This window comes from Eubalaena glacialis, chromosome 19 (genome assembly GCF_028564815.1).
Source record: "Eubalaena glacialis isolate mEubGla1 chromosome 19, mEubGla1.1.hap2.+ XY, whole genome shotgun sequence".
NCBI classification, from domain to species: domain Eukaryota; kingdom Metazoa; phylum Chordata; class Mammalia; order Artiodactyla; family Balaenidae; genus Eubalaena; species Eubalaena glacialis.
Genome location: NC_083734.1, coordinates 43771140 through 43793236, shown reverse-complemented (window position 1 = coordinate 43793236; position 22097 = coordinate 43771140). Strand labels below are relative to the sequence as shown.

General features: G+C 42.4%; 4 protein-coding genes across 4 annotated transcripts; all 4 read right to left on the bottom strand.

The window, feature by feature from the left end:
• Positions 1 to 238: 238 nt before the first annotated feature.
• LOC133080292 (keratin-associated protein 2-3-like) lies at positions 239 to 628 on the bottom strand. Its single transcript, XM_061176194.1, has one exon. It carries the CDS (start codon positions 626 to 628, stop codon positions 239 to 241), a length of 390 nt encoding a protein of 129 aa, XP_061032177.1.
• Positions 629 to 7168: 6540 nt separating this feature from the next.
• On the bottom strand, positions 7169 to 7558 carry LOC133080281 (keratin-associated protein 2-3-like). Its single transcript, XM_061176177.1, has one exon. It carries the CDS (start codon positions 7556 to 7558, stop codon positions 7169 to 7171), a length of 390 nt encoding a protein of 129 aa, XP_061032160.1.
• Positions 7559 to 14094: 6536 nt separating this feature from the next.
• LOC133080294 (keratin-associated protein 2-3-like) lies at positions 14095 to 14484 on the bottom strand. The gene has a single exon (XM_061176196.1). It carries the CDS (start codon positions 14482 to 14484, stop codon positions 14095 to 14097), a length of 390 nt encoding a protein of 129 aa, XP_061032179.1.
• Positions 14485 to 21008: 6524 nt separating this feature from the next.
• LOC133080293 (keratin-associated protein 2-3-like) lies at positions 21009 to 21398 on the bottom strand. Its single transcript, XM_061176195.1, has one exon. It carries the CDS (start codon positions 21396 to 21398, stop codon positions 21009 to 21011), a length of 390 nt encoding a protein of 129 aa, XP_061032178.1.
• Between the last annotated feature and the right edge of the window lie 699 nt (positions 21399 to 22097).

Below are 22097 nucleotides of genomic sequence, written 5' to 3'. Positions count from 1 at the left end.
AAAAGAGAAGTTTATTAGAAAAAAAAAGTGCTACAAGACTTAAGATCTAAGAAGGAAAGAAGGAAGTTGTCACTGTTACTTGAGAACAGTCCAAGCCTTAATAGATGAGTCTGGATCGCCATTCAACTCCTGCTTGATTTGGGGTATTGATGGCTCAGAGGAGGTTTGTTAGGTAGACAAATGGGGGTAGAACTTTTTCAGAAGGTTGCTTGCTGGCTCTCGGCAGTCAGTGCACTGCTCAGCAGCAGGAGGAAGTCCTGCAGGTGGCCCAGCAGGGGGCCGGCTGGCAGCAGGGGTGGCGGCAGCACGGGGACTGCACAGAGACGGGATGGCAGCAGGTGGTGGTCCAGCAGCAGGGGCGGCAGACCACGGCCTGGCAGGACGTGGGGCAGCAGGTGATGGGGCGGCAGCAGCCGTCCTGCAGGCTGCACGGGGCGCAGCAGACTGGGCGGCGGCAGGGCTCACAGATGGGGCGCGTGCAGCGGGGCACGCAGGTCACGGGGCGGCACACGGTGGTCTGGCAGGACACTGGGCGGCAGCAGCGGGGATGGTGGCAGCAGTGGGGCTGGAAGCAGCCTCCGGCGCAGCCCAGGGAGGAGGAGATGGGGCCGAAGCAGGAGCCGGTCATGGCGGTTTCTGGGGTTGAGTTGGCTTGAGCTGGTGAGAGGAGTTGAGAGTTCTCAGGTGTGAATGTCTTCCTCCTGCTCTGGGCCCTTTATATACCCTGGTCAGCTGCTGATGACCCCTCTTGTTTATCTTTTGGCCAATTAAGTAGACATTTGTTTTGACTAATGATTGCATTGCTGGTGAAATACTCATGATCTCATGAAAGAACATGTGTTACATCCCTAAATATGGATGTATTCACGCTGTTCATCATCAAAACCTAAGCACTCCTCTGCGCCATTTGAAGTGATAGCAGCTCTTCATGCTTATTTTGAGTAGATGGCACCTGGCAAATCCTGGGCAAAAGGGGCCTAAAGGGGCTGCATTTCTAAAGAAATTAAACATATAAGGGTTTCTAGAGCACTGACTAGATCCTATCCTTGACCCCCAAGAGATCCCCTGAAACACCTACATGTGAATCAGACAGGTGTCAGACACAGTCTTTTGTGTGGATTCCTTGGGAAAACATTTATGTTTCACTTGATGTATAGTGAAATGTACATGCCTTGAATAGTACTGCAGCTCATATGCTTGTATTGGAAAGGCAAAAGTCTATTTTCATAAACCAAGTGAGTATTAGAATAAAATATCCAAGAGTGCCATCATTTTTTTTTCTTTTTCTTTTTTCCAGCGCATGTTGCGGCATCTCTGATCTGGCTGGTCACAGAATATTGATTTTCTCTGAGGTATGACATGATTTATACTTGCCTTTCTTGTGTATGTGATATGGAATCGTGTAATGAGAAGTTTTTTCTTACTATACCTTGACATGGGTGCTACAACTATGAAGGGATAAGACAGAGGTTTGTTCTCCATCACAGATGTAGAAAACAAATTTATGGTCACCAGAGGGGAAAGGCGGGGAGCGATAAATTGGAACATTGGGATTGACATGTACACACTGCTATATATAAAATAGATAACTAATGAGGACCTACTGTATAGCACAGGGAACTCTACTCAATACTCTCGAATGACCTGTATGGGAGAAGAATCTAAAAAAGTGTGGATATATGTATATGAATAACTGATTCACTTTGCTGTACGGCAGAAAGTAACACAACATTGAAAATCAACTATACTCCAATAAAAATTAATTTCAAAAAAAGACAGGATTTTTCAGCAAACAGTGTACACATTTATGATACACTGTTCAAAGCAGTGGATTGGGGAGGTAACGCAGCTGTTCTGTGATGGCGTGGCTAGACGTGTGATTGATGGACACGCTTCTTTGGGAATCGTTGCCACGGGCAGTTGAGGAATTGCATGGGGAAAACGGTCTCATTACTTTTCACCTTTACTCCTATGATTCACCAGACAGGGTTTTGGATCACTTTAGGATCATTGCCATAATTCAAAAGAATGTGCCTCAGGCCCCAGGAGCTAAAGCTTCCCAAATGGAATTTCAAACATAATGTCAAAACTTATAAAGAAATGCAAATTGACTGAATGTAAATTGACACAATTGGGGAAACAGAGGAGGGAGAAATCAAGTACAATCTCATCGATGTAGACCTTCAACTCTCTCTCTCTCACGTTCTGTTGTCCATGGGCCCTCGTGATTTTTTCAAAGCGGTAACCAGAGCCTAGATTTAAAAAACTAGTATACTCTGCTCTCTTTTCTCTTTTTTTTCCCCAGCTTTCTTGAGATATAATTGACATGTAACATTGTGTCATTTTAGGTGCACATTGTGATGGTTTGATACACATGTATATTGCAAAATCTTCACCACAAAAAGGTTAGTTAACAGATCCTTCACCTTATGTAACTATCATTTTGTGTTGTTATGATGAGAACATTAAAGCTCTACTTTCATAGCACCTTTTGAGTAGACAGTATACCGTTGACCCGTGCACAACACGATTTTGGACTGCACGGGTCCACTTATAAGCAGATGTTTTTCAGTAGTAAATACTACAGTGCCACACGACCTGAGGTTGGTTTCATGAAAACCAGGTGGAGAGGGAGGAAATGCAAGTACAAAGAAACCATAGATACAGAATCTCGGATATGGAGGGCAGAGGGTCGGTGCCCCTAACCCCAGAGTAGTTCAAGGGTCAACTATAGTATTGTTAACATACTCACCGTGCTGTTCATTAGATCCTCAGAATTCATTCGTCTCGTAACTGAAAGTTTGTATCTTTTGACCAACATCTCCCCATTTCTCCTACCCCTCAGCCCCTGGCAACTACCTTTCTAGTCTATGTTTCTTTGAGTTTGATGATTTTAATATCACGTGTGAGATCATATATTATTTATCTTTCTCTGTTTGACTTATTTCACTCAGCCTAATGCCTTCAGGGTCCATCCATGTTATCACAAAAGGCAGAATTTCCTTCTTTTTATGGGTGAATTATATATAGAAAACATTGTGTGTATCCATTCCTCTGTTGTTGCACGTTTAGCTTGTTTCAATGTCTTGGCTGTTGTGAATAATGCTCTCATGAACATGGGAGTGCAGATATCTCTTTGAGATAATGATTTCATCTCGTTTGGATGTATTCCAACAAGTGGGATTGCCGGATCATAGGGTAGGTCTATTTTTAAATTTTTGAAGACCCTCCATACTGTTTTCCATAGTAGCTGTACCAATTTACATTCCTACCAACAGTGCACCAGGGTTCCCTTTTCTCCACATCCTCACCAGCATTTGTTATCTCTTGTCTTCTCGATAATACCCATTCTAACATGCGTGAGGTGATATCACATTGTGGTTTTGATTTGCATCTCCCTGGTGATTAGTGATGTTGAACACCTTTTCATGTACTTGTTGACCATCTCTATGCCTTCTTTGAAAAAATGTTTACAAATCCTCTACCCGTTTGTTAAGTGAATTGGTTTTTGGTTTTGTCTTGTTTTGTGTTGTTCTGGTGTTATTTAGGAGTTCCTTAATTTTTTGGATATTAACTGCTAATCAGATATATGGTTTGCAAATATGTTCTCCCATTCAGTGGGCTGCCTTTTCATTTTGTTGATGATTTCTTTTGCTCTGTAGAAGCTTTTTAGTTGGATGTAGTTCCATTTGCTGGCTTTTGGGTTTCTTGCTTGTGCTTTGCTCTTTTCAAGCCACATTGTCTCATAATCAATTTTTCCTGTTGCTTGAGTGGGGCATCTTCCTAAAGATCTCATTCTGTGCAAGGAGAACCTCTTTGGAGGATCACCTCAGTTAAGAAGACAAATTTCCCTACTCCAAACACTTCTGAGCCCAAATTGTTCCAAAATGATTTTTCTCTCCCTTTTACAAAGATCCACAAAGATGAAGAGTTCACTAGCCCTTCAGTAGGCAATTCTGGGGTTTATTCAGTCTAAGACACTCATCCTACCCCATGCCCAATTTCATATCCTGGCAGAGAAAATATGGGTCATGTGTGAATAATTCATGCCACCAAACTCTGTGAACTGACACTGGTGGCAAGTCATGTGCTATTTTCTGATGCCACTTATCCTGAAACCATACAACACTCATTAAATACTTTGCCACTTACTATGTTTCCTTGGGTCTTGAGGGATAATAAAGATATGTAATCAAGGTTGTTGCGAAGATTAAGTGAGCTAATAAGTGTGAAGCACTAAGAACAGTGCCTGGCACTTAGTGTCCTATATTTGTTAAGTTAATAAATATATTTTAATAGGTCATGTTACACTGGTGCCTTATAAACTCCAAATTTTGAACTCAGAACAAAGATGAATGTTTTTGATATGGCAAATGGCCAGTTCTCTGCTCAAATCACCACAGAATACATATTGAATAAGATTTTTCAGTGGGGAGTTTCATTAACAGAGTAAAATAAAAATACCTTGGAGGAAGATATAGAGCTCCCTCTATGTGAACACCAGTCTCTGTAAAGGGGAGTCAGGCTATCGATGTAAAGCTGACAAGACAAATATGTGTCAGAATTGTGGAGAGTGGATTAGCCCTACTGAAAGTACCACAACCCATGCAAGAGAGTGAGGTCTTAGAAAAACATCCTTAAAAGAAAAGGCTGAAAACCAGACAGGTTCTTAGTGGTGATGGGCAACAGATTTTGCATAATGAATGCTAGGGCTTTATTTAACCCAACAATTTCCAACCATCACATTGTGAACAAATTCTAACATGAAAAATACTGGCTTGTTGAGTTCTCAATTCTCAATTGTCTATACAAATGGAGAAAAACGATTGTACATATAATCTGAAACAGCTAGCAATGTTTAAAAATTCTTCATTCGGAACATAGCAAAAGTGCCCCTTGCTTTATGCAATTGAGATGATCGTAAACTGCTAAAATATAAATTCAATGTTTAATAATTTGATCACATTTTAAAGATCTCAGGGACCTCCCTGGTGGTCCCGTGGCTAAGAATCCGCGCTCCCAATGCAGGGGCCCGGGTTCGATCCCTGCTCAGGGAACTTGATCTCATATGCCACAGTTGAGTGTTTGCATGCCACAACGAAGACCTGGCGCAGCCAAACAAACAAAATAAATAAATAAATATTTTAAAAAACCAAAAGATCTCCGAGAAGTCCACTATTTACAACACGGTGGTGTACTCTTATATGTAATAAAAGACCTCTTTAGGAGTACAAACCACTGCTCTCTAACTTATCTGCTTTAAATTCATTTACACTTTGATAGTTACATTTTTAAGAGCGTAGCATAATTGTGAGAAATTTTTAAATAATTCCCCCCAAATAGATACAGGTTTTAGACAATCCAATTCATCTAAAAATGAAATGTATGTTCATTTTTAAAAGTATATAATTGAGAAAGAAATGAAGAAGAAGATGAATATTATTACCAGTTACTGTTAGATTTTGTTGCCTAATGTTCCAGGTATTTTTTAGGCATAAAAACACATAGGGGGCTTCCCTGGTGGCGCAGTGGTTGAGAATCCGCCTGCCAATGCAGGGGACACGGGTTCGAACCCTGGTCTGGGAAGATCCCACATGCCGCGGAGCTACGAGGCCCGTGAGCGACAACTACTGAGCCTGCGCGTCTGAAGCCTGTGCTCCGCAACAAGGGAGGCCGCGATAGTGAGAGGCCCGCGCACCGCGATGAAGAGTGGCCCCCGCTTGCCGCAACTACAGAAAGCCCTCGCACAGAAACAAAGACCCAACACAGCCAAAAATAAATAAATAAATAAATTTTTTAAAAGCACATAGACACGGACACACAGAACACATATTCCCTAACAAGATAGGTTCATATTTTACTGCTTACTTATTTTTTACTTAAAAATGACAGGACCATTGCATGAGGTTTCCTAATAGGTTTACAGTCGTCAACTCTTTTTGGTATTTCTTATATTATGTACTATTTGACTTTTTTCTGATTTACAGCTCATGTCCCTAAGTAGATTATAACCTCTTCAAAGCAGGAACCCCCTTTTCTTCCTTTATATTCCCTCAGGGTGGTCAACTCAGTGCCTTATTCACAGTAGATGTTCAAAAAATACTTGTAGATTGGCAGTGATTAATGTGCTTGGAAGAGGCCTTCAATGCCCAGTTCCTGAGCACAAAGATAAGCAGCCCTGGAGAGCCAGTATGGATTTAATATCCACACAAGTCGACATTGTGAATAACATTCTAAATAACAGTCAGAGCTGTAATACATAGAAGGGAGTGTATATTACCTGAAGAAGCAGTTCTACTTGGTCACAAAATATGACAGTTCCTCTGCGCAGAGGAATGTGTCTCCAATCATAGTAAGAGGAAATGTTTGGCTTAAATGCTTAATGTCAGGGGGCTTGCATTCTCCTGGGTCTTTTCTGAACGTCAGTGGTTATAATGACATTAAGAAACTTATTTGATCTTTCATTACTCATTGCTCCTTAGCTTCAAAAACAGGCGATTGGCCAGATGCCACTCAAGGTTCCTTCCACCTCTAACATACTGGGCTTTCTGTGCTGTGCTAGCAGGTGTGAGTTCAGTGAATGAATACTCAGACTGGGAATATAAGTGGTAACCCCAGTGTAGACTCCTTACTGGTCATTTTTGAAGAATATTTCTCAGGTGTGCGGCACTTGTCTGGAACCGTTGGCATCTGTGACTCTGTATATGTGACGAAGATATAGCTGTGCCCACCTTCCTTAGCTACTGTGTCCTATAAATGCCATTTACAATGATAAGAAGGAAACTACCCAGACTTAGGTTATTTTAGAGAACAATTTAAGAGGATTATTCTGTATCTTGCTTTCAATGTCTCTGGAAAATTCAGACAGAATCTCCTTAAAGGAAATATCACGAAGACCATGATTTCTATGCTGGGAGTGCTGAATTTATTAGAAAATCAACAACATGATATAGGAGGGAGCTGGGGTGTTGAGAGGACAGGATATTCTTCATCAGTAGTTCGTTTGAAAAGGGTCTTCGGTGCCTCTTATAAGCTAGTTAGAAGAGAGGAGGAATGGGCTTCTCGAGAAGAGACCTGCCACCTTCTGCTGTGAAGCTGTAGGACAGCAGGATGGAGCCGGCCGTCTCTGGGGGACCCTTACTGATGATGTGCTCCTAGGATGCACTGCTCAGCAGCAGGAGGAAGTCCTGCAGGTGGCCCAGCAGGGGGCCGGCTGGCAGCAGGGGTGGCGGCAGCACGGGGACTGCACAGAGACGGGATGGCAGCAGGTGGTGGTCCAGCAGCAGGGGCGGCAGACCACGGCCTGGCAGGATGTGGGGCAGCAGGTGATGGGGCGGCAGCAGCCGTCCTGCAGGCTGCACGGGGCGCAGCAGACTGGGCGGCGGCAGGGCTCACAGATGGGGCGCGTGCAGCGGGGCACGCAGGTCACGGGGTGGCACACGGTGGTCTGGCAGGACACTGGGCGGCAGCAGCGGGGATGGTGGCAGCAGTGGGGCTGGAAGCAGCCTCCGGCGCAGCCCAGGGAGGAGGAGATGGGGCCGAAGCAGGAGCCGGTCATGGCGGTTTCTGGGGTTGAGTTGGCTTGAGCTGGTGAGAGGAGTTGAGAGTTCTCAGGTGTGAATGTCTTCCTCCTGCTCTGGGCCCTTTATATACCCTGGTCAGCTGCTGATGACCCCTCTTGTTTATCTTTTGGCCAATTAAGTAGACATTTGTTTTGACTAATGATTGCATTGCTGGTGAAATACTCATGATCTCATTAAAGAACATGTGTTACATCCCTAAATATGGATGTATTCACGCTGTTCATCATCAAAACCTAAGCACTCCTCTGCGCCATTTGAAGTGATAGCAGCTATTCATGCTTATTTTGAGTAGATGGCACCTGGCAAATCCTGGGCAAAAGGGGCCTAAAGGGGCTGCATTTCTAAAGAAATTAAACATATAAGGGTTTCTGGAGCACTGACTAGATCCTATCCTTGACCCCCAAGAGATCCCCTGAAACACCTACATGTGAATCAGACAGGTGTCAGACACAGTCTTTTGTGTGGATTCCTTGGGAAAACATTTATGTTTCACTTGATGTATAGTGAAATGTACATGCCTTGAATAGTATTGCAGCTCATATGCTTGTATTGGAAAGGCAAAAGTTTATTTTCATAAACCAAGTGAGTATTAGAATAAAATATCCAAGAGTGCCATCATTTTTTTTTCTTTTTCTTTTTTCCAGCGCATGTTGCGGCATCTCTGATCTGGCTGGTCACAGAATATTGATTTTCTCTGAGGCATGACATGCTTTATACTTGCCTTTCTTGTGTATGTGATATGGAATCGTGTAATGAGAAGTTTTTTCTTACTATACCTTGACATGGGTGCTACAACTATAAAGGGATAAGACAGAGGTTTGTTCTCCATCACAGATGTAGAAAACAAATTTATGGTCACCAGAGGGGAAAGGCGGGGAGCGATAAATTGGAACATTGGGATTGACATGTACACACTGCTATATATAAAATAGATAACTAATGAGGACCTACTGTATAGCACAGGGAACTCTACTCAATACTCTCGAATGACCTGTATGGGAGAAGAATCTAAAAAAGTGTGGATATATGTATATGAATAACTGATTCACTTTGCTGTACAGCAGAAAGTAACACAACATTGAAAATCAACTATACTCCAATAAAAATTAATTTCAAAAAAAGACAGGATTTTTCAGCAAACAGTGTACACGTTTATGATACACTGTTCAAAGCAGTGGATTGGGGAGGTAACGCAGCTGTTCTGTGATGGCGTGGCTAGACGTGTGATTGATGGACACGCTTCTTTGGGAATCGTTGCCACGGGCAGTTGAGGAATTGCATGGGGAAAACGGTCTCATTACTTTTCACCTTTACTCCTATGATTCACCAGACAGGGTTTTGGATCACTTTAGGATCATTGCCATAATTCAAAAGAATGTGCCTCAGGCCCCAGGAGCTAAAGCTTCCCAAATGGAATTTCAAACATAATGTCAAAACTTATAAAGAAATGCAAATTGACTGAAAGTAAATTGACACAATTGGGGAAACAGAGGAGGGAGAAATCAAGTACAATCTCATCGATGTAGACCTTCAACTCTCTCTCTCTCACGTTCTGTTGTCCATGGGCACTCGTGATTTTTTCAAAGCGGTAACCAGAGCCTAGATTTAAGAAACTTGTATGTTCTGCTCTCTTTTCTCTTTTTTTCCCCAGCTTTCTTGAGATATAATTGACATATAACATTGTGTCATTTTAGGTGCACATTGTGATGGTTTGATACACATGTATATTGCAAAATCTTTACCACCAAAAGGTTAGTTAACAGATCCTTCACCTTACATAACTATCATTTTGTTGTTGTTATGATGAGAACATTAAAGCTCTACTTGCGTAGCACCTTTTGAGTAGACAGTATACAGTTGACCCGTGCGCAGCACGGGTTTGGACTGCACGGGTCCACTTATACGCAGATGTTTTTCAGTAGTAAATACTACAGTGCCACGCGACCTGAGGTTGGTTTCGTCGTGGAGAGGGAGGAAATGCAAGTACAGAGAAACCATAGATACAGAATCTCGGATCCAAAGGGCAGAGGGTCGGCGCCCCTAAACCCAGAGTAGTTCAAGGGTCAACTATAGTATTGTTAACATAGTCACCGTGCTGTACATTAGATCCTCAGAATTCATTCATCTCATAACTGGAAGTTTGTATCTTTTGACCAACATCTCCCCATTTCTCCTACCCCTCAGCCCCTGGCAACTACCTTTCTAGTCTATGTTTCTTTGAGTTTGATGGTTTTGATTCCACGTGTAAGTGAGATCATATAATATTTATCTTTCTCTGTTTGACTTATTTCACTCAGCCTAATGCCTTCAGGGTCCATCCATGTTATCACAAAAGGCAGAATTTCCTTCTTTTTATGGGTGAATTATATATAGAAAACATTGTGTGTATCCATTCCTCTGTTGTTGCACGTTTAGCTTGTTTCAATGTCTTGGCTGTTGTGAATAATGCTCTCATGAACATGGGAGTGCAGATATCTCTTTGAGATAATGATTTCATCTCGTTTGGATGTATTCCAACAAGTGGGATTGCCGGATCATAGGGTAGTTCTATTTTTAAATTTTTGAAGACCCTCCATACTGTTTTCCATAGTAGCTGTACCAATTTACATTCCTACCAACAGTGCACCAGGGTTCCCTTTTCTCCACATCCTCACCAGCATTTGTTATCTCTTGTCTTCTCGATAATACCCATTCTAACATGCGTGAGGTGATATCACATTGTGGTTTTGATTTGCATCTCCCTGGTGATTAGTGATGTTGAACACCTTTTCATGTACTTGTTGACCATCTCTATGCCTTCTTTGAAAAAATGTTTACAAATCCTCTACCCGTTTGTTAAGTGAATTGGTTTTTGGTTTTGTCTTGTTTTGTGTTGTTCTGGTGTTATTTAGGAGTTCCTTAATTTTTTGGATATTAACTGCTAATCAGATATATAGTTTGCAAATATGTTCTCCCATTCAGTGGGCTGCCTTTTCATTTTGTTGATGATTTCTTTTGCTCTGTAGAAGCTTTTTAGTTGGATGTAGTTCCATTTGCTGGCTTTTGGGTTTCTTGCTTGTGCTTTGCTCTTTTCAAGCCACATTGTCTCATAATCAATTTTTCCTGTTGCTTGAGTGGGGCATCTTCCTAAAGATCTCATTCTGTGCAAGGAGAACCTCTTTGGAGGATCACCTCAGTTAAGAAGACAAATTTCCCTACTCCAAACACTTCTGAGCCCAAATTGTTCCAAAATGATTTTTCTCTCCCTTTTACAAAGATCCACAAAGATGAAGAGTTCACTAGCCCTTCAGTAGGCAATTCTGGGGTTTATTCAGTCTAAGACACTCATCCTACCCCATGCCCAATTTCATATCCTGGCAGAGAAAATATGGGTCATGTGTGAATAATTCATGCCACCAAACTCTGTGAACTGACACTGGTGGCAAGTCATGTGCTATTTTCTGATGCCACTTATCCTGAAACCATACAACACTCATTAAATACTTTGCCACTTACTATGTTTCCTTGGGTCTTGAGGGATAATAAAGATATGTAATCAAGGTTGTTGCGAAGATTAAGTGAGCTAATAAGTGTGAAGCACTAAGAACAGTGCCTGGCACTTAGTGTCCTATAATTGTTAAGTTAATAAATATATTTTAATAGGTCATGTTACACTGGTGCCTTATAAACTCCAAATTTTGAACTCAGAACAAAGATGAATGTTTTTGATATGGCACATGGCCAGTTCTCTGCTCAAATCACCACAGAATACATATTGAATAAGATTTTTCAGTGGGGAGTTTCATTAACAGAGTAAAATAAAAATACCTTGGAGGAAGATATAGAGCTCCCTCTATGTGAACACCAGTCTCTGTAAAGGGGAGTCAGGCTATCGATGTAAAGCTGACAAGACAAATATGTGTCAGAATTGTGGAGAGTGGATTAGCCCTACTGAAAGTACCACAACCCATGCAAGAGAGTGAGGTCTTAGAAAAACATCCTTAAAAGAAAAGGCTGAAAACCAGACAGGTTCTTAGTGGTGATGGGCAACAGATTTTGCATAATGAATGCTAGGGCTTTATTTAACCCAACAATTTCCAACCATCACATTGTGAACAAATTCTAACATGAAAAATACTGGCTTGTTGAGTTCTCAATTCTCAATTGTCTATACAAATGGAGAAAAACGATTGTACATATAATCTGAAACAGCTAGCAATGTTTAAAAATTCTTCATTCGGAACATAGCAAAAGTGCCCCTTGCTTTATGCAATTGAGATGATCGTAAACTGCTAAAATATAAATTCAATGTTTAATAATTTGATCACATTTTAAAGATCTCAGGGACCTCCCTGGTGGTCCCGTGGCTAAGAATCCGCGCTCCCAATGCAGGGGCCCGGGTTCGATCCCTGCTCAGGGAACTTGATCTCATATGCCACAGTTGAGTGTTTGCATGCCACAACGAAGACCTGGCGCAGCCAAACAAACAAAATAAATAAATAAATATTTTAAAAAACCAAAAGATCTCCGAGAAGCCCACTATTTACAACACGGTGGTGTACTCTTATATGTAATAAAAGACCTCTTTAGGAGTACAAACCGCTGCTCTCTAACTTATCTGCTTTAAATTCATTTACACTTTGATAGTTACATTTTTAAGAGCATAGCATAATTGTGAGAAATTTTTAAATAATTCCCCCCAAATAGATACAGGTTTTAGACAATCCAATTCATCTAAAAATGAAATGTATGTTCATTTTTAAAAGTATATAATTGAGAAAGAAATGAAGAAGAAGATGAATATTATTACCAGTTACTGTTAGATTTTGTTGCCTAATGTTCCAGGTATTTTTTAGGCATAAAAACACATAGGGGGCTTCCCTGGTGGCGCAGTGGTTGAGAATCCGCCTGCCAATGCAGGGGACATGGGTTCGAACCCTGGTCTGGGAAGATCCCACATGCCGCGGAGCTACGAGGCCCGTGAGCCACAACTACTGAGCCTGCGCGTCTGAAGCCTGTGCTCCGCAACAAGGGAGGCCGCGATAGTGAGAGGCCCGCGCACCGCGATGAAGAGTGGCCCCCGCTTGCCGCAACTACAGAAAGCCCTCGCACAGAAACGAAGACCCAACACAGCCAAAAATAAATAAATAAATAAATTTTAAAAAAACACATAGACACGGACACACAGAACACATATTCCCTCACAGGATAGGTTCATATTTTACTGCTTACTTATTTTTTACTTAAAAATAACAGGACCATTGCATGAGGTTTCCTAATAGGTTTACAGTCGTCAACTCTTTTTGGTATTTCTTATATTATGTACTATTTGACTTTTTTCTGATTTACAGCTCATGTCCCTAAGTAGATTATAACCTCTTCAAAGCAGGAACCCCCTTTTATTCCTTTATATTCCCTCAGGGTGGTCAACTCACTGCCTTATTCACAGTAGATGTTCAAAAAATACTTGTAGATTGGCAGTGATTAATGTGCTTGGAAGAGGCCTTCAATGCCCAGTTCCTGAGCACGAAGATAAGCAGCCCTGGAGAGCCAGTATGGATTTAATATCCACACAAGTCGACATTGTGAATAACATTCTAAATAACAGTCAGAGCTGTAATACATAGAAGGGAGTGTATATTACCTGAAGAAGCAGTTCTACTGGGTCACAAAATATGACAGTTCCTCTGCGCAGAGGAACGTGTCTCCAATCATAGTAAGAGGAAATGTTTGCCTTAAATGCTTAATGTCAGGGGGCTTGCATTCTCCTGGGTCTTTTCTGAACGTCAATGGTTATAATGACATTAAGAAACTTATTTGATCTTTCATTACTCATTGCTCCTTAGCTTCAAAAACAGGCGATTGGCCAGATGCCACTCAAGGTTCCTTCCACCTCTAACATACTGGGCTTTCTGTGCTGTGCTAGCAGGTGTGAGTTCAGTGAATGAATACTCAGACTGGGAATATAAGTGGTAACCCCAGTGTAGACTCCTTACTGGTCATTGTTGAAGAATATTTCTCAGGTGTGCGGCACTTGTCTGGAACCGTTGGCATCTGTGACTCTGTATATGTGACGAAGATATAGCTGTGCCCACCTTCCTTAGCTACTGTGTCTTATAAATGCCATTTACAATGATAAGAAGGAAACTACCCAGACTTAGGTTATTTTAGAGAACAATTTAAGAGGATTATTCTGTATCTTGCTTTCAAAGTCTCTGGAAAATTCAGACAGAATCTCCTTAAAGGAAATATCACGAAGACCATGATTTCCATGCTGGGAGTGCTGAATTTATTAGAAAATCAACAACATGATATAGGAGGGAGCTGGGGTCTTGAGAGGACAGGATATTCTTCATCAGTAGTTCGTTTGAAAAGGGTCTTCGGTGCCTCTTATAAGCTCGTTAGAAGAGAGGAGGAATGGGCTTCTCGAGAAGAGACCTGCCACCTTCTGCTGTGAAGCTGTAGCACAGCAGGATGGAGCCGGCCGTCTCTGGGGGACCCTTACTGATGATGTGCTCCTAGGATGCACTGCTCAGCAGCAGGAGGAAGTCCTGCAGGTGGCCCAGCAGGGGGCCGGCTGGCAGCAGGGGTGGCGGCAGCACGGGGACTGCACAGAGACGGGATGGCAGCAGGTGGTGGTCCAGCAGCAGGGGCGGCAGACCACGGCCTGGCAGGACGTGGGGCAGCAGGTGATGGGGCGGCAGCAGCCGTCCTGCAGGCTGCACGGGGCGCAGCAGACTGGGCGGCGGCAGGGCTCACAGATGGGGCGCGTGCAGCGGGGCACGCAGGTCACGGGGCGGCACACGGTGGTCTGGCAGGACACTGGGCGGCAGCAGCGGGGATGGTGGCAGCAGTGGGGCTGGAAGCAGCCTCCGGCGCAGCCCAGGGAGGAGGAGATGGGGCCGAAGCAGGAGCCGGTCATGGCGGTTTCTGGGGTTGAGTTGGCTTGAGCTGGTGAGAGGAGTTGAGAGTTCTCAGGTGTGAATGTCTTCCTCCTGCTCTGGGCCCTTTATATACCCTGGTCAGCTGCTGATGACCCCTCTTGTTTATCTTTTGGCCAATTAAGTAGACATTTGTTTTGACTAATGATTGCATTGCTGGTGAAATACTCATGATCTCATTAAAGAACATGTGTTACATCCCTAAATATGGATGTATTCACGCTGTTCATCATCAAAACCTAAGCACTCCTCTGCGCCATTTGAAGTGATAGCAGCTCTTCATGCTTATTTTGAGTAGATGGCACCTGGCAAATCCTGGGCAAAAGGGGCCTAAAGGGGCTGCATTTCTAAAGAAATTAAACATATAAGGGTTTCTGGAGCACTGACTAGATCCTATCCTTGACCCCCAAGAGATCCCCTGAAACACCTACATGTGAATCAGACAGGTGTCAGACACAGTCTTTTGTGTGGATTCCTTGGGAAAACATTTATGTTTCACTTGATGTATAGTGAAATGTACATGCCTTGAATAGTACTGCAGCTCATATGCTTGTATTGGAAAGGCAAAAGTTTATTTTCATAAACCAAGTGAGTATTAGAATAAAATATCCAAGAGTGCCATCATTTTTTTTTCTTTTTCTTTTTTCCAGCACATGTTGCGGCATCTCTGATCTGGCTGGTCACAGAATATTGATTTTCTCTGAGGCATGACATGCTTTATACTTGCCTTTCTTGTGTATGTGATATGGAATCGTGTAATGAGAAGTTTTTTCTTACTATACCTTGACATGGGTGCTACAACTATAAAGGGATAAGACAGAGGTTTGTTCTCCATCACAGATGTAGAAAACAAATTTATGGTCACCAGAGGGGAAAGGCGGGGAGCGATAAATTGGAACATTGGGATTGACATGTACACACTGCTATATATAAAATAGATAACTAATGAGGACCTACTGTATAGCACAGGGAACTCTACTCAATACTCTGTAATGACCTGTATGGGAGAAGAATCTAAAAAAGTGTGGATATATGTATATGAATAACTGATTCACTTTGCTGTACGGCAGAAAGTAACACAACATTGAAAATCAACTATACTCCAATAAAAATTAATTTCAAAAAAAGACAGGATTTTTCAGCAAACAGTGTACACGTTTATGATACACTGTTCAAAGCAGTAGATTGGGGAGGTAACGCAGCTGTTCTGTGATGGCGTGGCTAGACGTGTGATTGATGGACACGCTTCTTTGGGAATCGTTGCCACGGGCAGTTGAGGAATTGCATGGGGAAAACGGTCTCATTACTTTTCACCTTTACTCCTATGATTCACCAGACAGGGTTTTGGATCACTTTAGGATCATTGCCATAATTCAAAAGAATGTGCCTCAGGCCCCAGGAGCTAAAGCTTCCCAAATGGAATTTCAAACATAATGTCAAAACTTATAAAGAAATGCAAATTGACTGAATGTAAATTGACACAATTGGGGAAACAGAGGAGGGAGAAATCAAGTACAATCTCATCGATGTAGACCTTCAACTCTCTCTCTCTCACGTTCTGTTGTCCATGGGCACTCGTGATTTTTTCAAAGCGGTAACCAGAGCCTAGATTTAAAAAACTTGTATGTTCTGCTCTCTCTTCTCTTTTTTTCCCCAGCTTTCTTGAGATATAATTGACATATAACATTGTGTCATTTTAGGTGCACATTGTGATGGTTTGATACACATGTATATTGCAAAATCTTTACCACCAAAAGGTTAGTTAACAGATCCTTCACCTTACATAACTATCATTTTGTTGTTGTTATGATGAGAACATTAAAGCTCTACTTGCGTAGCACCTTTTGAGTAGACAGTATACAGTTGACCCGTGCGCAGCACGGGTTTGGACTGCACGGGTCCACTTATACGCAGATGTTTTTCAGTAGTAAATACTACAGTGCCACGCGACCTGAGGTTGGTTTCATCGTGGAGAGGGAGGAAATGCAAGTACAGAGAAACCATAGATACAGAATCTCGGATCCAAAGGGCAGAGGGTCGGCGCCCCTAAACCCAGAGTAGTTCAAGGGTCAACTATAGTATTGTTAACATAGTCACCGTGCTGTACATTAGATCCTCAGAATTCATTCATCTCATAACTGGAAGTTTGTATCTTTTGACCAACATCTCCCCATTTCTCCTACCCCTCAGCCCTTTCTAGTCTATGTTTCTTTGAGTTTGATGGTTTTGATTCCACGTGTAAGTGAGATCATATAATATTTATCTTTCTCTGTTTGACTTATTTCACTCAGCCTAATGCCTTCAGGGTCCATCCATGTTATCACAAAAGGCAGAATTTCCTTCTTTTTATGGGTGAATTATATATAGAAAACATTGTGTGTATCCATTCCTCTGTTGTTGCACGTTTAGCTTGTTTCAATGTCTTGGCTGTTGTGAATAATGCTCTCATGAACATGGGAGTGCAGATATCTCTTTGAGATAATGATTTCATCTCGTTTGGATGTATTCCAACAAGTGGGATTGCCGGATCATAGGGTAGGTCTATTTTTAAATTTTTGAAGACCCTCCATACTGTTTTCCATAGTAGCTGTACCAATTTACATTCCTACCAACAGTGCACCAGGGTTCCCTTTTCTCCACATCCTCACCAGCATTTGTTATCTCTTGTCTTCTCGATAATACCCATTCTAACATGCGTGAGGTGACATCACATTGTGGTTTTGATTTGCATCTCCCTGGTGATTAGTGATGTTGAACACCTTTTCATGTACTTGTTGACCATCTCTATGCCTTCTTTGAAAAAATGTTTACAAATCCTCTACCCGTTTGTTAAGTGAATTGGTTTTTGGTTTTGTCTTGTTTTGTGTTGTTCTGGTGTTATTTAGGAGTTCCTTAATTTTTTGGATATTAACTGCTAATCAGATATATAGTTTGCAAATATGTTCTCCCATTCAGTGGGCTGCCTTTTCATTTTGTTGATGATTTCTTTTGCTCTGTAGAAGCTTTTTAGTTGGATGTAGTTCCATTTGCTGGCTTTTGGGTTTCTTGCTTGTGCTTTGCTCTTTTCAAGCCACATTGTCTCATAATCAATTTTTCCTGTTGCTTGAGTGGGGCATCTTCCTAAAGATCTCATTCTGTGCAAGGAGAACCTCTTTGGAGGATCACCTCAGTTAAGAAGACAAATTTCCCTACTCCAAACACTTCTGAGCCCAAATTGTTCCAAAATGATTTTTCTCTCCCTTTTACAAAGATCCACAAAGATGAAGAGTTCACTAGCCCTTCAGTAGGCAATTCTGGGGTTTATTCAGTCTAAGACACTCATCCTACCCCATGCCCAATTTCATATCCTGGCAGAGAAAATATGGGTCATGTGTGAATAATTCATGCCACCAAACTCTGTGAACTGACACTGGTGGCAAGTCATGTGCTATTTTCTGATGCCACTTATCCTGAAACCATACAACACTCATTAAATACTTTGCCACTTACTATGTGTCCGTGGGTCTTGAGGGATAATAAAGATATGTAATCAAGGTTGTTGCGAAGATTAAGTGAGCTAATAAGTGTGAAGCACTAAGAACAGTGCCTGGCACTTAGTGTCCTATATTTGTTAAGTTAATAAATATATTTTAATAGGTCATGTTACACTGGTGCCTTATAAACTCCAAATTTTGAACTCAGAACAAAGATGAATGTTTTTGATATGGCACATGGCCAGTTCTCTGCTCAAATCACCACAGAATACATATTGAATAAGATTTTTCAGTGGGGAGTTTCATTAACAGAGTAAAATAAAAATACCTTGGAGGAAGATCTAGAGCTCCCTCTATGTGAACACCAGTCTCTGTAAAGGGGAGTCAGGCTATCGATGTAAAGCTGACAAGACAAATATGTGTCAGAATTGTGGAGAGTGGATTAGCCCTACTGAAAGTACCACAACCCATGCAAGAGAGTGAGGTCTTAGAAAAACATCCTTAAAAGAAAAGGCTGAAAACCAGACAGGTTCTTAGTGGTGATGGGCAACAGATTTTGCATAATGAATGCTAGGGCTTTATTTAACCCAACAATTTCCAACCATCACATTGTGAACAAATTCTAACATGAAAAATACTGGCTTGTTGAGTTCTCAATTCTCAATTGTCTATACAAATGGAGAAAAACGATTGTACATATAATCTGAAACAGCTAGCAATGTTTAAAAATTCTTCATTCGGAACATAGCAAAAGTGCCCCTTGCTTTATGCAATTGAGATGATCGTAAACTGCTAAAATATAAATTCAATGTTTAATAATTTGATCACATTTTAAAGATCTCAGGGACCTCCCTGGTGGTCCCGTGGCTAAGAATCCGCGCTCCCAATGCAGGGGCCCGGGTTCGATCCCTGCTCAGGGAACTTGATCTCATATGCCACAGTTGAGTGTTTGCATGCCACAACGAAGACCTGGCGCAGCCAAACAAACAAAATAAATAAATAAATATTTTAAAAAACCAAAAGATCTCCGAGAAGTCCACTATTTACAACACGGTGGTGTACTCTTATATGTAATAAAAGACCTCTTTAGGAGTACAAACCGCTGCTCTCTAACTTATCTGCTTTAAATTCATTTACACTTTGATAGTTACATTTTTAAGAGCATAGCATAATTGTGAGAAATTTTTAAATAATTCCCCCCAAATAGATACAGGTTTTAGACAATCCAATTCATCTAAAAATGAAATGTATGTTCATTTTTAAAAGTATATAATTGAGAAAGAAATGAAGAAGAAGATGAATATTATTACCAGTTACTGTTAGATTTTGTTGCCTAATGTTCCAGGTATTTTTTAGGCATAAAAACACATAGGGGGCTTCCCTGGTGGCGCAGTGGTTGAGAATCCGCCTGCCAATGCAGGGGACATGGGTTCGAACCCTGGTCTGGGAAGATCCCACATGCCGCGGAGCTACGAGGCCCGTGAGGCACAACTACTGAGCCTGTGCGTCTGAAGCCTGTGCTCCGCAACAAGGGAGGCCGCGATAGTGAGAGGCCCGCGCACCGCGATGAAGAGTGGCCCCCGCTTGCCGCAACTACAGAAAGCCCTCGCACAGAAACGAAGACCCAACACAGCCAAAAATAAATAAATAAATAAATTTTAAAAAAACACATAGACACGGACACACAGAACACATTTTCCCTCACAGGATAGGTTCATATTTTACTGCTTACTTATTTTTTACTTAAAAATAACAGGACCATTGCATGAGGTTTCCTAATAGGTTTACAGTCGTCAACTCTTTTTGGTATTTCTTATATTATGTACTATTTGACTTTTTTCTGATTTACAGCTCATGTCCCTAAGTAGATTATAACCTCTTCAAAGCAGGAACCCCCTTTTATTCCTTTATATTCCCTCAGGGTGGTCAACTCACTGCCTTATTCACAGTAGATGTTCAAAAAATACTTGTAGATTGGCAGTGATTAATGTGCTTGGAAGAGGCCTTCAATGCCCAGTTCCTGAGCACGAAGATAAGCAGCCCTGGAGAGCCAGTATGGATTTAATATCCACACAAGTCGACATTGTGAATAACATTCTAAATAACAGTCAGAGCTGTAATACATAGAAGGGAGTGTATATTACCTGAAGAAGCAGTTCTACTGGGTCACAAAATATGACAGTTCCTCTGCGCAGAGGAACGTGTCTCCAATCATAGTAAGAGGAAATGTTTGCCTTAAATGCTTAATGTCAGGGGGCTTGCATTCTCCTGGGTCTTTTCTGAACGTCAATGGTTATAATGACATTAAGAAACTTATTTGATCTTTCATTACTCATTGCTCCTTAGCTTCAAAAACAGGCGATTGGCCAGATGCCACTCAAGGTTCCTTCCACCTCTAACATACTGGGCTTTCTGTGCTGTGCTAGCAGGTGTGAGTTCAGTGAATGAATACTCAGACTGGGAATATAAGTGGTAACCCCAGTGTAGACTCCTTACTGGTCATTGTTGAAGAATATTTCTCAGGTGTGCGGCACCTGTCTGGAACCGTGGGCATCTGTGACTCTGTATACGTGACGAAGATATAGCTGTGCCCACCTTCCTTAGCTACTGTGTCCTATAAATGCCATTTACAATGATAAGAAGGAAACTACCCAGACTTAGGTTATTTTAGAGAACAATTTAAGAGGATTATTCTGTATCTTGCTTTCAATGTCTCTGGAAAATTCAGACAGAATCTCCTTAAAGGAAATATCACGAAGACCATGATTTCTATGCTGGGAGTGCTGAATTTATTAGAAAATCAACAACATGATATAGGAGGGAGCTGGGGTCTTGAGAGGACAGGATATTCTTCATCAGTAGTTCGTTTGAAAAGGGTCTTCGGTGCCTCTTATAAGCTCGTTAGAAGAGAGGAGGAATGGGCTTCTCGAGAAGAGACCTGCCACCTTCTGCTGTGAAGCTGTAGGACAGCAGGATGGAGCCGGCCGTCTCTGGGGGACCCTTACTGATGATGTGCTCCTAGGATGCACTGCTCAGCAGCAGGAGGAAGTCCTGCAGGTGGCCCAGCAGGGGGCCGGCTGGCAGCAGGGGTGGCGGCAGCACGGGGACTGCACAGAGACGGGATGGCAGCAGGTGGTGGTCCAGCAGCAGGGGCGGCAGACCACGGCCTGGCAGGACGTGGGGCAGCAGGTGATGGGGCGGCAGCAGCCGTCCTGCAGGCTGCACGGGGCGCAGCAGACTGGGCGGCGGCAGGGCTCACAGATGGGGCGCGTGCAGCGGGGCACGCAGGTCACGGGGCGGCACACGGTGGTCTGGCAGGACACTGGGCGGCAGCAGCGGGGATGGTGGCAGCAGTGGGGCTGGAAGCAGCCTCCGGCGCAGCCCAGGGAGGAGGAGATGGGGCCGAAGCAGGAGCCGGTCATGGCGGTTTCTGGGGTTGAGTTGGCTTGAGCTGGTGAGAGGAGTTGAGAGTTCTCAGGTGTGAATGTCTTCCTCCTGCTCTGGGCCCTTTATATACCCTGGTCAGCTGCTGATGACCCCTCTTGTTTATCTTTTGGCCAATTAAGTAGACATTTGTTTTGACTAATGATTGCATTGCTGGTGAAATACTCATGATCTCATTAAAGAACATGTGTTACATCCCTAAATATGGATGTATTCACGCTGTTCATCATCAAAACCTAAGCACTCCTCTGCGCCATTTGAAGTGATAGCAGCTCTTCATGCTTATTTTGAGTAGATGGCACCTGGCAAATCCTGGGCAAAAGGGGCCTAAAGGGGCTGCATTTCTAAAGAAATTAAACATATAAGGGTTTCTAGAGCACTGACTAGATCCTATCCTTGACCCCCAAGAGATCCCCTGAAACACCTACATGTGAATCAGACAGGTGTCAGACACAGTCTTTTGTGTGGATTCCTTGGGAAAACATTTATGTTTCACTTGATGTATAGTGAAATGTACATGCCTTGAATAGTACTGCAGCTCATATGCTTGTATTGGAAAGGCAAAAGTTTATTTTCATAAACCAAGTGAGTATTAGAATAAAATATCCAAGAGTGCCATCATTTTTTTTTCTTTTTCTTTTTTCCAGCGCATGTTGCGGCATCTCTGATCTGGCTGG

Excerpts from the sequence above, each read along its gene's own strand:
- LOC133080281 (XM_061176177.1), bottom strand. The coding sequence starts at position 7,558 with ATGACCGGCTCCTGCTTCGGCCCCATCTCCTCCTCCCTGGGCTGCGCC.
- LOC133080292 (XM_061176194.1), bottom strand. The coding sequence starts at position 628 with ATGACCGGCTCCTGCTTCGGCCCCATCTCCTCCTCCCTGGGCTGCGCC.
- LOC133080294 (XM_061176196.1), bottom strand. The coding sequence starts at position 14,484 with ATGACCGGCTCCTGCTTCGGCCCCATCTCCTCCTCCCTGGGCTGCGCC.
- LOC133080293 (XM_061176195.1), bottom strand. The coding sequence starts at position 21,398 with ATGACCGGCTCCTGCTTCGGCCCCATCTCCTCCTCCCTGGGCTGCGCC.